This window comes from Gossypium hirsutum, chromosome D02, assembly GCF_007990345.1.
Source record: "Gossypium hirsutum isolate 1008001.06 chromosome D02, Gossypium_hirsutum_v2.1, whole genome shotgun sequence".
NCBI lineage: Eukaryota > Viridiplantae > Streptophyta > Magnoliopsida > Malvales > Malvaceae > Gossypium > Gossypium hirsutum.
The window spans coordinates 13720309-13735540 of NC_053438.1; the positions used below are offsets into that span (position 1 = coordinate 13720309).

General features: G+C 33.9%; 2 protein-coding genes across 2 annotated transcripts; one reads left to right on the top strand and one right to left on the bottom strand.

The window, feature by feature from the left end:
• Positions 1-6799: 6799 nt before the first annotated feature.
• On the bottom strand, positions 6800-13023 carry LOC107910263 (mitogen-activated protein kinase kinase kinase 1). The gene is made up of 9 exons (XM_016838054.2): positions 11770-13023; positions 10816-10900; positions 10624-10686; positions 9655-9812; positions 9118-9190; positions 8961-9020; positions 7834-7944; positions 7299-7546; positions 6800-7205 (listed from the first exon to the last, which is right to left on the bottom strand). Exons 1-8 carry the CDS (start codon positions 12777-12779, stop codon positions 7337-7339), a joined length of 1770 nt encoding a protein of 589 aa, XP_016693543.2. The 5' UTR covers positions 12780-13023; the 3' UTR covers positions 6800-7205; positions 7299-7336.
• On the top strand, positions 12964-14922 carry LOC121214518 (uncharacterized). The gene is made up of 3 exons (XM_041088288.1): positions 12964-12975; positions 14240-14686; positions 14835-14922. Exons 1-3 carry the CDS (start codon positions 12964-12966, stop codon positions 14889-14891), a joined length of 516 nt encoding a protein of 171 aa, XP_040944222.1. The 3' UTR covers positions 14892-14922.
• Positions 14923-15232: the final 310 nt, after the last annotated feature.

The following is a 15232-nucleotide window of genomic DNA, read 5'->3' on the forward strand; positions in this document are numbered from 1 at the left end:
ATGATTCATAAAAAAGTTATGTTTGTATTTTCTAAGAAAGAAAAAATATCAGAATTTAATGAATTAAATATAAGTTTATTATATGAATAAATTTTAATACGAGCTTTAATTTAATATATAATATGATATATGAATTTTAATTTTATAATTTTATATATAAATTTTTTATGTATATTTTAAAAATTAAATCTAGATATTTCCAAGCTGGGGAAATATAATTGTGGATATAATAAGTAAGCATAAACGATGCCATGTTGATAGTTGTACTTGTGGTTTTATGAAAGAGTGGATTAAAATTATGCACAAAATAAAATTTAATGTATCAAATTGCATATTCAATAAAAAATTATGTGTAGTTTTGAGATTTATAATTATCTATTATATGGGTTTTCTGTACTTGTTAAGGGGTGTTTTTCATAACGGTAAAGTGTTTTTTCACCACAAAAACAATAAAAAACGCTTGATTTTAGAGTTAAAAGTGTTTTTTCATCCAAAGCAAAAAGTAAAATTTAAATTAACTTAAATCTTGGCTTTTGAGTTTGGAAACGAAATGATCAAAATACCATTATTTATATTAAATATTTAAAAAGCTATATAAAAATTAGATTAATTTATATTTTATGTATCATTATATTAAATTATTTAAATATCATTTATTATAATATTTAAAATTTTAAAATATATTATGTATAATTAATTTTACAAATAATTTATACTAATTACTCAAGATGTACCGTATCATTGAATTAAATTATTTAAATATCATATAACATAATTAATATTTTACTTTCCACTATCATGTTTAAAAATGATATTTCAATTACTTTCAACAGTAATTTTTGACAACAACATCAAACACTTAAAATTAACATTTTACGGAAAAATAAAAACCTAAGTGATGTGTTTATTATACATATATATATATATATTTAGAAAATAAAATTACATCTCTTATTAATCTCGCTTTTACTCATCTTTACAGCTATAATTACACTATTTTTGTTGTTGCTGCTTTCCATTATAGTTATTACGACTGTTAAATAAAAAATATATTTAAGATCACAGATGTGTAAGACAAATAAGAAAAGGGATAAATTTTTACTAGGTGTGGAAATGAGGAGGAAGTGGCGCATGGGAGAGCTCAACGGCCAACCAGCAAAAAACAAAATACATGGGGCGGGTTTTTGGTGTAGCTCAACAAAATACAAGATAGTTTGATACTCAATAAATAAATAAATTAGTTTATATACGTTAGATGAAATAGTAAATTAATCCTTTATTTATTTCTATTGTTAAAAATTTGTTTTTGTACAAATCTACTCATTTTTTAATAGATAAAATAAAATACAATCCAACTTTTAGCCTTTATGGTACTTTTATCCAATATAGAAAAAGTTTATTTCCTGTTTAAAAATTGAATTCCAAATTTAATCAAAACTCAAGGTAATTAGGAAATATAAAAGAAAAAAAAGATATCAAATCAGACAAGAAAGAGAGAAAGAGGAAACAAATAGTGAAAAGGGAAGTGAAAAATAGATCACAACTGGGGAAAGGAGGAAATAGGGAGAAAGGGGCAAGCAAAAGAAATGGGACGTTGGCTCTTGGGGGAAACGATGAGCCAAGCTCCCTTGGTTTTTGGTGGCCCGTCAACTGCTTTGCCTGGCATACCACACTTTATAGCAGACAAATTTGTGTGTCAATACTTGAATGAGGTCCATAGATTTAGGGCCAACTTTGTTTAACACTTTTTTTGGTTTAATTATAAACTACTCTGCTCCTCACATTTATTTTTGTACGATGTGATTCTCCAAGGAAAATAAATAATAAAATATCAAAGAATACAACATTAGGATTCAATGTTATATACACTTTGAACCCTTTTGCATTCAGCTTTGACTAGAAAACTGGGAGCATAAGCTCACAAATTGTGAATGGATCAAGTGGCACCTCATATTTCGGGTTCATACCTATGTGGCTGCTTCACTATTTCATTATTTATTTCACTTGGGTGGTAACATGTGCTTCAGCATGTGTTCAAAGCTGATAGGCCATTGCAAACATTGTGATTGCATTTAACATCCCAAATGAAGTTTCAGGAATGATGGTGTTATCTAATTTGCTGTCACCAATATTCTTATAACATACAGGTACGGTTACCTTGTAGTAAAAATAAAAAGACACTTGTCATTAATAATGAAGTTAGATAAAAGTATCATAGAGACTTTTATATTAGGAGTCGGATGTTATTTTATCCCTTCTACTAAAGAAAGGTAAATTAGTTTTTGTACATTAAATAAAAGAGTAACTTGATCATTATGTTAAAATTTTCATCTATTTCTATAGTTAAAAATTGGTCTATGTATATCAACATGTAATTATTTGGTTATTTTATCACTCATGCTAGCTTTTAAGAGTAAATTTGGATAAAAATTTTAACATAAAAGATCAGTTTGCTCTTCAATCTAATATACAATGACTAATTTACCTATTTTTTGACTAGAGGAAACCAATTGTAATTTGATACTTACCATTAAAACAATAAATTTGGATAATAATATATTATTTTTAAATATAGGTATAACAGTATGTATACTTATCTATTGTAGTTGAACATCAAAACAAGCATCAATAGCACATTGTTTGGTACTCAAGATTCTGCCAAAAAGGAAAGAAAAAAAAAGGGATTTTGGTGAAATGATTATCATCAAGACGAAGAAGAAGAAGAAAATGGATGAAACAATTATGGTGATTTTGATTCATGAATCCAACAAAGATTTTGCAGAGTCCACATAACTTAAAAAGTGCAGTAGGTTCCAGGTTACGACTTTTGGAATCTTTTCTTTGCGCCAAAAAAAAAAAGAAAGAAAAAAGGTAATCCTTTTCTTTAATTTCATGCGACCAAATAGTAAATATCTTCTTCTTCTCTTTTTGTTTTTTAAAGCTAAACCTTTTGCAGCACTACTTTCAGGTATACAAGAATACATACATATATATATATAATTGTTTATATATATTATAAATAGCGGTGTTTATAGTCAGCTCAGGTTGAAGTCTGATTTCAAAAAACTTTTCATGTGTTTTTGAGTAAACTCACCTTGCTTCATTATCCAAAAAATAATAAAATAATAAAAATTATATTTTTAATTAATATTTTATATACTTTTATAATTAAGTTTAAATTTTAAAAATTATTTTTATTATTTAAATTGAATTTAGGTAGGGTGTGGTGTGAAAATCCTCAAGTTGCGCCTACTTGACTCGGCGGGCTATCCGACCCTTGTACATGTTTAATTATAGATAGCAAAAGAAAAAATTATAAAAGAAATTATTAATATGACAAATGGTAAAAGTACCATGGAGGCCCTTATACTAGGAGTCGCATTACATTTTGCCCCTTTGACTAAAAAAATGAGCAAAATAATTCTTGTTCATTAAATCCAAGAGCAAACTAGTCATTTCAATTAAAAATTTCATTCAGTTTTACTGTTAAAAACTGGCATAACTGGTGGAATAATCAGACAGTTATACATGGCATGTCATGGGTACCTCATGTCAACGTACATGGACCAGTTTTTAACAGAAAAAGTGGATGAAGTTTTTAATATAAGGACAAATTTGCTCTTTGATCTAATGTACAGAAATTATGTTGTTCATTTTTTAAATAGAGTAATATGTAATCTGGCTCTTTGTATAAAAACTTCAATGCTACTTCTTAAAAGTATTTGTATTCTTTTTTTTTTTTGAATTACAATAACAGAGAAAAACTTGAAACAATAAACGCGACTCGAACCCAGGCCACACCTAGAGCTGTGAACATACCTAACCATCAGGTCATCACATGGGGTTCTAAAAGATTTATATTTGAACATATACTTTGTGTAATTTATATTTGATTATAGATTGAGGAATGAGTTTTTAAACATAAAAAAAATTAAAAAAAAGTATTATTTAACAATTGATATTATAACTAAAAAAATGATTGTGCTTTTCTGTGTGTTGGCCTTACCCGAGTTTATTGGGTTGATTGAGATTAGTGCTAGTGATCTCAAAAATATGAGTAGTGGTTACATTTTTTGAGTAATTTTACATAAATAAATAAATACATAAATAATTTTCACTATAATTTTACACTGCGATTTTTTTAATAATTAGGGATATTGGATCGAGGTTGTTAAAATTCAAGATTAGTGTCAACCGAAATTTTAAACACAACCTTTCCCTAATTCGTTTGTCTTCAACGGTTTTCCTTTTTGGCGGGCTATGTTTCTCTCGACGGCATGGTCTCCGGCGGTGATGTTTTCTTGTACGGGTCAGGTGCAGCTTCCCCCTTCCCCAAGCGTGGCAGCTAGGATTTCTTATTTTGAGGTTGTGGTTTGAGCTCAGTTTTGGGCTTGTGTTTTATTTTTCTAGGCTTTTGCGTGTTGCTTTGGGCTTAATGTTCCATCATCCCTGTGGTTGGATTATACTTGTTAGTGGTGGTTTGATGTCTATGTACCTTGTTCTTTCATGAAATGAATACCTTCTTTATGACCAAAATAAAAATGCGTATATCAAAAAGTGGTTCTTAGTAATGCACTTATATTTTTGAAATCAAATCAATGATGAAATGAGTAAAATTATCAGATTTTAATCTATTGAATCTGAAATAAATAAATTGTTAAAAATTAAAAAAATATTTAAAAATATAAAATTTGATTCAACCATTTCAATGGTTGGTTTTTAAATCCGATTTAATCTGTTCGTACCGAGTTACGGTCAATCATTTTTTGTCACTCTTCGAGCTAATATCTCGATCAATGTTCGGTCCAACTAACTGATATAATCTAGTTCAAACCACACTAGTTTCCACTTGATTTCAAGATGATCCATTGAGAATATCCCTTGATTTCGGCTTCATCTGTTATTCATCATTGGCTCGGAAGTGCTGGCGATACTACTGCTGAAAGTAGCAACAATTGATGGCCATCCACGTTAAAGATTTCCACCATTTATGGGTCTAATTATCTTCAATCTATTACCATGCATAACTGACAGTAGGATAATTTGGAAGATTGTGTATAAAATTTAGTAACTTTTCCGAGAAGAAATGTCGAAGAGCATCATTTGAAAGATTTTTTATATATTTAAAACAATACACTTCTTGGTGATTAAAGGAGGGACAATCCATGGTACAATAATCAAGGAATTAGTTTAGGAAACGCAACACCGCCGCATCGGCTAATACAAGCTAGTAACACCCGGGGAACCAAATCCCTTTCACGTGATAAGCTATCATTTGCAAGCCAATCCGCCACAAAATTCACCTCTCTTGGCACATGCGACTATTTCCATTGCCAGTCTTTTTGTAGGAAATGATGAATACCCTCAAATATGGAAAACAGAGGATGGCAGCTACCAACTCCATGCTGGATCATCCAGACCGACGCCTCTGAGTCCGACTCGATTACAGCAGACCTTATGCCAGCATTCCATGCTAACTTACACCCATGAAAGATACCCCATAACTCAGCCAACACAATGTCGCAACTACCCAACTTAACAGTAAAGCCAATCACCCATCCTCCGTGTCGTCCGTCAGTATTTAGTTTGTATCATCCCTCCACCGGTTTACTCCAAGCATAAAAAGCTTCCTGCAGCGCACAGCAGCACCCGAAACAGCAGCAACAGCTTCCTTCAGAATTGACCCAATAGCCTGGAGCTTCACAAAGAGTGCCCAGCAGTGCCCCGCAATGGCCATTTCGTTCCTCCATTTCCATATCCGCCAACACAGAGTTGAGAACAATAGAGGCCAGCACCAACCACCAACCGCCGCTTCTTAAACCATATAAGATAAACTGTCCACCAATCTGCAAAAGATAAAAGAATCAAGCTGCGCAACAAGCTCGTCGCCCAAAAAAACGCCTCTACAACTCTCGAGCCGCTCTACAATCCCAAAGAATATGAATAACATCCTCTCGCACACAACCACAAAGCCAACATGCTTCCGTGTCCGGCATATTCCTGGCCACATTAGTCAATAGCCTATCCTGCCAAACAAGCCAGACGAACAACTTGATCTTTGCCTGCTCTGGTATCCTCTATAACTCAACATTGATCGAGTCCGACACATCATCCCACCCCATCCAAAGTTGGTTAGCTGATCTAGACTGAACTCACCAGAACTCGTTCCCAACCAGATTAATCTATCCTCGTGCTCCACCCTAATTCGGCCCGGATTGGCAAGCACTTGACCAACTATATGACTCGGCAGCATTGTGTTAATCATAGGCAAAAGTAACGAAGAATTCTCCCGAAACTCCCTAACCGAAACATTCAACAACTCCAAACTCACTGCCTCGTTACAGTGCTGCAGAAGGGGTCCATCAGCTGTCCAACAATCAGGACAAAACCTGGTAATAGCCCCATTACCCACTCGCCACAACAGACCCTTCGCACCAGCATGCTTCGCCACAAATGGGAGTTATTGCTATTACCTGTAAAAGTAAAAAAATCATGATGACCCAAATATTTTGCAGTCAACCCTCACCCATAACTGATTCGGTTCATGCATCAAATGCCAACCAAGCTTAGCTAATAAGACTTAAACCCATTCCGTCGTAATCTTCTGCCCCAACCCAGAACATCCCAATTGACGAGTTCATGGTATAAATCAGCATAGTTTTTCCAGTTGAATCACTCTTTTCTATGTGACAGTTTTTCCATCTATTATGTAATTACTTCAGATCAAGGTATAAATTTCATCATCCGACGGCAGCTATGGAAACGTCCAGTCCTTGATAGATAGCAAACAAGTTGAATATGTACTTAAAAAAGTAACAAGTACTAATTTCCATAAAAAATTTAGAGATACATATTTACAAATAAACAGCGCGTGCCTCTATTTCTTACAATAATTTCTCCTAATAAAATAATAATGTTACACCCAAAATAACAAACTAAAGCAATTTCAGAACAGAGAAAATCACAACAAATAATTCAACAGCAGTTCTTTTCTGTACAACATTGTAGTGGGATCATGATGTCCTAGATCTACGGAAATGACGTAAGGGCCCATAGAATGCCTCATACTCCTTTTTCCCTACCCTTCTGTTGACTCTTTAGTCTTTAGGGGCAAAAGTAAAAGGTAAAAAGCATTTGAGCTTATGGACGCAAAGCTGTCTTCCTTCTTCATCATGGACATAGCGGCACCCAAAGAGAATAAACATCTGTGTAAGAATCGAAGTCAAACAAACTTTTCACAAACTCAAGTTTCAATAGCAAGGAAAGAAATAAATATACCACAAGCAGAAAATGTTTACCTCATAACTTGTTGCAATTTAGTTTCAAGGCTGAACAATCAAAACCGCCGGCCAAGATGAGGGGATGCAGAGCCTGAGTGCGATGGAGGAGGCCTCTTCACAAATGGATGCTGCAAGAGCTTTGCAGCAGTTGGCCGAGCTTCAGGATTGTTTTGTAAGCATTGCATGATAAAATCTTGTGCATCTTTTGACAAAGAATCAGGAATTGGCGGTGGCTCACCTTTACCAATTCTGAACAATGCTTGCATCTGTTTCGAGTTACACAAGACATCATTAACAATATAACAATATTCAAGCAAGCTACAATTGCATGCATGAAAAACGGAGAAAATAAAAAATTTAACTAACAACAATACTTGTTCATAGCTCTCCATCACAGTGCAAGACAGAATTCACCCAACTTCATGCCATTAAATTCTATAAGCCATTTTGTCATTTGGTGATGAAAACATACAAATTTTCATATTGCCTATTCTTTCTACTTTTAAACTAGATCACCTAATAATTTATATTAGTACAGAGAAAAGCTACATACACATTCCAACTGATGGTATGGAATTTCACGGGTTAACATCTCCAACACAGTACAACCAAGGCTCCATATATCAGCAGGAAGTCCATACCCTTGACCTTTCTGGTTGACGACCTGTAATTTAACAGCTGATGATCAACAAAACATTAATGGTAGTATGTGTCACAAAGTAAATAACTACCATAGCAAAGGCAACAAAGGTAACCGTGTTCCAGGGAAAAAGCGCTGGAACTTGTTACGTACGGAAAGAATCATTAGAATCAAGGCAAGAATCAAGGAAGCAATCAAGAAGGTTGATATGCAATCAAGGAGGTTGATTGGATTGTGATTCTGGTTTTCTTTTATTTCCTAAGGTTTCTCTATTAGCTGAAAACAAAACTTTCCTAGTATGCTAGGAAATTAGGGTTGCTCTTATTGTAAACCTTTATTTATGAGGAAATTTGAATTTCCAGAAAATTAAGGTAGGCAACTCCCTTAGTGTTCCATCACCATAGGCAAAACTTGGAATGGAAACAAGGGCAAAGACCCTTCTGTCGAATCTGATTTTCCTGTTAATTGCCTAGTAACTCGATCTCAGACCCATGATCATAACAAAACTCATCTAAGAGAAAACACCATTTAGGTCTGATCTCAAGAGGAGCCAGCATATTTCACAATGGGAGAAATGCCATAATCAAGCATTTGCAACTATTAGTCCATGAAATTTGTCTAGCCAAAAACAACTTTGTTCAAAATTTCCTGGTGGCTAAAAAGATTTACTTTTTGAAAAATAAGTATTCATTGTTCATATAAATTAAGCCCTGGGAAATTATGTTGGATCAGCAAGAGAGATTTATACATTTTTCTCTATATAGAGAAACATTGGCCAAGAAATTGTTTCTTTTTCATCATATTCCTGATTGACTATTCCTAAAAGCTAAAATACCACCACCAGTATCTCTAGTATAGGAGAATATTAGCTAAAAGCATATTCTATCATTTCTGATGTCACCATAGCCATTATTGAGTATTCCAACAAAGCTAGATATCTCGAGCAGTATCACTAATACAGGAAATGTGATGCTCAACACACATCAAACAACAACTATTACAGAATATATCATTTCTGAGTGGAAAGGATAGAAGCAAACCTCAGGGGCCATCCAGAATGCTGTCCCTTTGCATGATTTAACATCATTCAACTTGGTTGCCTGAAGACAAACACCAGCACCAATATCATTACTGTGATCATTTCAGAAGCTACTAAGAAACAAGAAAGAAAACCAGGGTATTAAGAGTTGAAAAAACCTTTGCCAACCCAAAATCTGCAAGTTTCACAGATCCGCTTGCATCTACCAATATGTTTGCGCACTTAACATCCCTGTATCAACAAACAAGGAATTAATTCAAGTTCATAGTAACTTAAGCATAACATAGAACAAACAATTTTTAGTTCCAACGTTAAAACTATAACAAAAACCAAGGGAAAAGGACAGAAATCAAGCAGGCAACCAACCTTTAAGGGAAAATAAATACAAAATGATATGTAAAATGTTTAGAAAAACTTCTATTATCAAAGTATATCACATTCTTGACTTTTTAAATGCCCTTTGAGAAGGAATATCAACAGAGATAAGGAATCTTGGGTAAAGCAAAAAGTTCACATTAAAAGGGCAAAATTTCCATATGAAGTAATTTGCAATTGGCAAATATAAGCATGTAAGAACATACAACTAAAGTGGCAGTAAAATTTCAGATTTAGCTAGATCAAGCAAACAAAATAAATAGATAAAATTAAGTAATATGGTAATTAAATGAGAAGCAGCATAAAAAGTCTCGATTTACCTGTGAACCACATTTCGGTCATGAAGATACTTCAATCCATGCAGAATCTGTCTTGTATATGCAGAGACTTGAGAATCCCTAAGATGATATCTCTGATATAGTTGCAAAAGGGAGCCTTTGGTTACAAGCTCAAGAAAGATGTATAATTTTGATTGATCCTGCAACAATCAAAAAATCGAAAGATGGAAGTTAGACAATTAACAAAACTAAAGCAAAAGGTCATCCTGTTAAGCCAAGGTATTCAACAACCCCACTTGCATAACTAGCATGATAATACTCCAAGAAGCACACATAAATGTAGCGATTTACATGCATCAACAGTCATTCAATATTTGGCATTGAACTGACAATCTTTTTCTTTTCTTTTCAACCATCTCTCTATAGCTAAACAAGAAAGGCTATTTAAACATAAACTTTGGCATTAAGGCCTTTCCCAGATTGCAAGAATACACAGGGTGAGGTAGATATGTAACAGTCAAATTGTAGTGCAATAATGCACTAATGCTAGAAGATTAGCAAAATAGCCTCAAACGGCAGCAGCAATATAACCTTTCAATGGGTACAGATGACAAAACATTCTAAGTCCAAGAGAAATTAGTTCCCGTGATAAATTTACAGTAGGCCACAGGATAGCAAATGCTTTCTTTTAACCATGATAAATTTCTGTGGATATACACATTCTGTCAAATTTAATTTTTAGAGAAAAAATACATTGCAAATGGCTATATTTGAATTTTTTGTTTAATATCTATTTTGATGAGAAAAAAAAAAGTAGGAAAGGAGGCTAAAATGTTACAAATGAAATGACAAAGTAGTTATTGCCGTAAGTAGCCAATAAAGAGAGGTTTCTGTCCTAAAACTCAAAAAAGAAAACTAAAAACAAAATTAAGCATAATCAAATTTTCAAAATTCAGAGAATAACCAAAGTTATCAATTCAAGTGATTATGGTAAATGTGACAAATTAGTACCTTATCCGTGCCATAATACTGAACTATATTTTCATGTTCAAACTGACTTAAAAGCGCAATCTCCTGAAAAAGAAAGGAAAGAGAAAAATTAAATGGACAGAAAAGAAGAAAATAGATATTTCAAGAAAAAAAGATTGATTAGCATAAAAGAAACTGAAAATTTAAATAAATAAAAGCCAAGATCTGTCTCACATGTTCAAGTTGGATAACACTTTGCTTTCCCTGACTTCCTTGATCAAGCAAGGAAACTTCCTTCACCGCAAAAAAGAATCCATCGCTACAGGAAAATGAATGGATAACTAATTAGTATAGCATGACTGAAAGAAAAACATCTCTTTCCCAAAGAAATGCATGATCTACTGAACAAGTGGAAAACCAATTAATTGCTGGTTAGGGTAAAATATGCTTTTGTACACTATTATGAAAAAAATTATGATCAGTGATTTTTTTTTCTGTAACTCCCAAGTAAATGTCATCATATAGCTTAAAGCCTATAACAATCCAAAATCTCTACAATTAGTTCCAAATCTCTACAATTATATTTCTCATGTCTTCAAAAACAGTAAACAATAAATTCATCATCTTGAAATCTATATACAAAACAAGATATCTCCAAGGAACAAGTTCCTAACCAAATAATACCACCAAAAACTTATACTCGATTCAACAATCAAAATCTATTTCTAAAACAGGACTTACTACCACTCACAAATTGCCCACAAAAAATGTAGGTCCAATCATGCAAAACTTCAAGCAGCAAAAATAAAAAACAAAAACAAAGTAACACTTAAAGACAGATGATAGTGCAGGCTAAAATACATCAAACCTTCATGTTCAAGACGCAGAAACATGAGATGTCCAAAAAGTAGTCACATTTGGAATTCACCATATAAATGAAATCTAGCAATCCTAAGATGCTACTATCCTTAATCCATCAAGCCAAACATGTAAGAAGGTGCTCTCTAAAGAAGAAAGGGGCCATATAGAGGCGCTTTCTTAAATGCTTAACTAAGACCAAGAACACTTCCTAACCCTAGATGCTTGAAACAAAAGATAAATAAGGTGCCCAAAGATAAAATAACTTGAAACAAAAGCTACTAAATGAAAATGGATGTTATATTATAGGCAGAGTATCAAATCACTTACTCAGAAATCCCTTCGTAGACCGATCCAAATGATCCACTTCCCAGAAGCTCACCTTTCTCCCAATAAGTAATTGTCCTTTTGAACCTACCGTTAGGGGAAATATTTGACATAGGCTCCGTTGTAGTACTCGAAGAATCATCATCATTCGAAGTTGTGAAAGAACAAGACTCTGAAAGCACCGCATTGTCTCCTATTCTCATTAAATTTTCCTCCTTAGTATTTCCCTCATTAAACCCACCGTCCTCTCTTTTATATTCTTCGTCATCGGAAGACGAATGTGAGTTAACCGGAATCGCACACCCTCTATCGTCATCGGGGCCGAAATCCCTAAACAGGTCCCAGGTGGAGCAGCCGTTATCGATCGCTTTTAGCTTCATTCCCGGAGGTGGCTTTAAAAACGGTGGCCTATCCCCTTTAATTCCACTATTCCCTCCTCCAACAACAACATTCGAAACGCAAGACGTGCTTGACTTCAATTCGGTTGTCGTAGTATTATCCACCGCAATTTTATCAGAAAAGCAGCATTCCCTTTTCAACTCGGACGAGTCGTTCCGAGTCAACTCAGTAGCCAAAACCCTCTCAGCCAATTCATCTACTGTTACTTCAGCGGCCCCGCCGCCTTTTACTAGAGCTGTCTCTTCTTTAGGACTATCCAACCGGTTTAATCTGGACCGAGGCAGAAGATCCGATGACGATCTGATCTTACGGGCCTCCCAGGAGGCGGTCGGGATTGAAAAATCTTCAGGACCATTAAGGCCCAATCTCCGACAAATTCGATCGAGCTCTCCGTCGGTTCCTTCGAGACGAAAGCTTGTTTGATTCAAATCGAGCGATCGTGTGAATAGAGGAGAAGAAGAAGAAGAAGAAGAATCATCGAGAGACGAACAAAACGAGCCCGCATCGTAATCGATGTCCTTCGCTGCATTGCGTCGCTCGAGTCTAGGTTTTCTTCTGCTCCTTTTCGAGTCCATGGCGACTCTATTGCTAAAGAATCGAGGTAAATGATGCATGTGGAACAGAATCCATCAAAATTCAAAAAAACAAGCTAAAGCAGCATAGGGTTTCCGAAAATATCAATTTAAGAAAGAGAAACACTTTTGCTCTTTTTCTCCGTAACTTTCCTGGGAAAATTTAGGTGAGAAAAATTGGGAGCGAAAAGCGGCTGACCTAAAGAGAGAGAAAAAAAACGTGATAATGGTAGACAGAGTGGCTGGCTAGTAAACGCCGTCGGAAGAGAGAGAAATAAAGAGATTATACGCGTCGCCACGTGGCGCTTGCAAGAAATTTTTAAATCTTTGCATCCAAGGATTACTTTTTTATCCAGCTAGGTCCTTCAGTTTGTAAATATTTTTTTGGATTGTTTTTAATTGAATAGTTGCAGTTCGACATTTATAATTATTCGGATTTGTATTTATATTTTGATTGTATGATATTTGTTATATTAAAAAAAAGTAAATTAATCATATATATTATATTAAATAGTAAATTGATTTTTCTGTACATTAAAAATTTGATGAAATTTTTAATAGAAAAAATTAAGTTGCTCTTTAATTTAACGAATAAAATTTAACTTGTCTAAATTTTACTAAAAAAATAAAATTTAATTTAATTTCTAATATAAGGGTCTTCATAATACTTTTATCACAAATTTCTCGCCACATGAATAATAGGCATATACCCAAATTTATTGTGTTGTGTTGGAGTTACAATTTTTTTTAAAAAGTTTCACAACTATAATACATATACAAATATATATATGATCAATTGTAATATAGAATTTAACCAATATACAATGCATCAAAGAAAGAATAATGGTGTGTTTGTTTGGTGGAAAATGTTTTCCAGAAAACATTTTCATTCATTTCCAGTGTTTGTTTTGTGTAAAATTATTTCCATAGGAAAACATTTTACAAACACGGGTAAAATCCAAAGCAAAATTTTGGAAATTGTCTTACCGATTTCTAATCCGTAATACATTTTCCCTTTCTCTTCTAAGCAATCTTCTTTCTCTTCTAAGCAAATTTTCTTCCACATCCTCTGCCTCCTCATTTCCATTCGTCACCTCACCTCACCATCTCCGTCGTCATCTCCGTCAACCGTCAGCCTTACTTGTATTTTAAAGAAACCTTAAAAAATTAGCAGCCACAGTCAAGAAAAGAAGACCCAGAAGCAGTGGTTCTCTCTCTGTCATCAACAGATATTTTTTCTGTTTAATTCTTTTAAAAATCCAAATTGTTTGTTGAAACTTCCATTGTTGAATATTCCAGAAAACATTTTTTCTGTTTAATTTTCACTGATTTGATTTCAGAAAATCCAAATTGTTTGTTGAAACTTCCATTGTTGTAGTTTTTTTCTTTTTCTTTTTCTTTTTCTTTTTTTTCCCTTCTGAATTTCTTTGCTTTGATGTTTTTATTTTGTTATGTTTGAGATGATGACTGTTGGAATCATTTACAGATAAAGAGTTTTACAGGCGACAGATTCTGATTCTGGTAGTACCAAAAACGATGTCGCTTTGTCTGATTCACCTGAGTTAACTGACTTACCCAACGGAGGTGCTTTCCAGAGGATTCATGCTTGGAGGGAATTCAAGTATGGGGAGAATAAGGAAAGTGCTGAGGATGCTAAAAGTGAGGCTGAAGTTGGTGTTTTGAGTACTGATTCAGTGACTAAGTTGGGCGAGTTAGAAATGCAGAATAAGGGGCAGAAGGTGGAGGTGGAGATGGTGCACCCATGGCCTGAGTGGATAGAATTGATGGAGAGATTATTGCAGCAAAATTATTTTGATCATAAAAGAAGAGATGATGAGAAGATGGTGGAAGACTTGGGATTTGATATGACTAATGTTGTTGAGGAAGTCAAGGATGATGCTGGAATTGATTTTAAGGACTACAAGACTGTGCAAACTGCTTGTATCAATGTTGGTCCCTCTTTAGCAGTCTTCTGCTTCTTTGGCTGAATTAATATGTTCAATTTATGAAAAAATTGTTTTTGGAAGGACTTATTTTGAACCACTTGTTTTGATTAGTGTTAGTTTGCCTGGCTCTGAAATAGAAAGTTGATTTCAGGTCATTGTCGAGACAGGATATTCAAATTTTGGTTGGTTTTGGATGCCCGAATGCTGACAAGAAGGTGGTTTTCTCTGCAAAACTCTTGAGGAAATGTGTCCACCTTGATGAATGAGATGTAAGTATTGATTCTTTTACTCCTTTTTTGTTTATTAATATATAATGTTGCTTTCTTTTTGGTGTTCTTCATATTTCAATTTTGAGGTTTTTTTATGCAGAAGATTGCCATTCTTTCTTTCTGTTTTCGATAGTGATAAATTATTTTGTGAATCAAGTTTGTAGTTCCTGCAGTTTGAAGAATTATTGCGAGAGAGGATACCTTCTGACGAACAAAGAGGATGAGGCGCGAACTATTGATGTTATGCATGTCCTAGTGGCCTATGGTTTTGATTACGTGA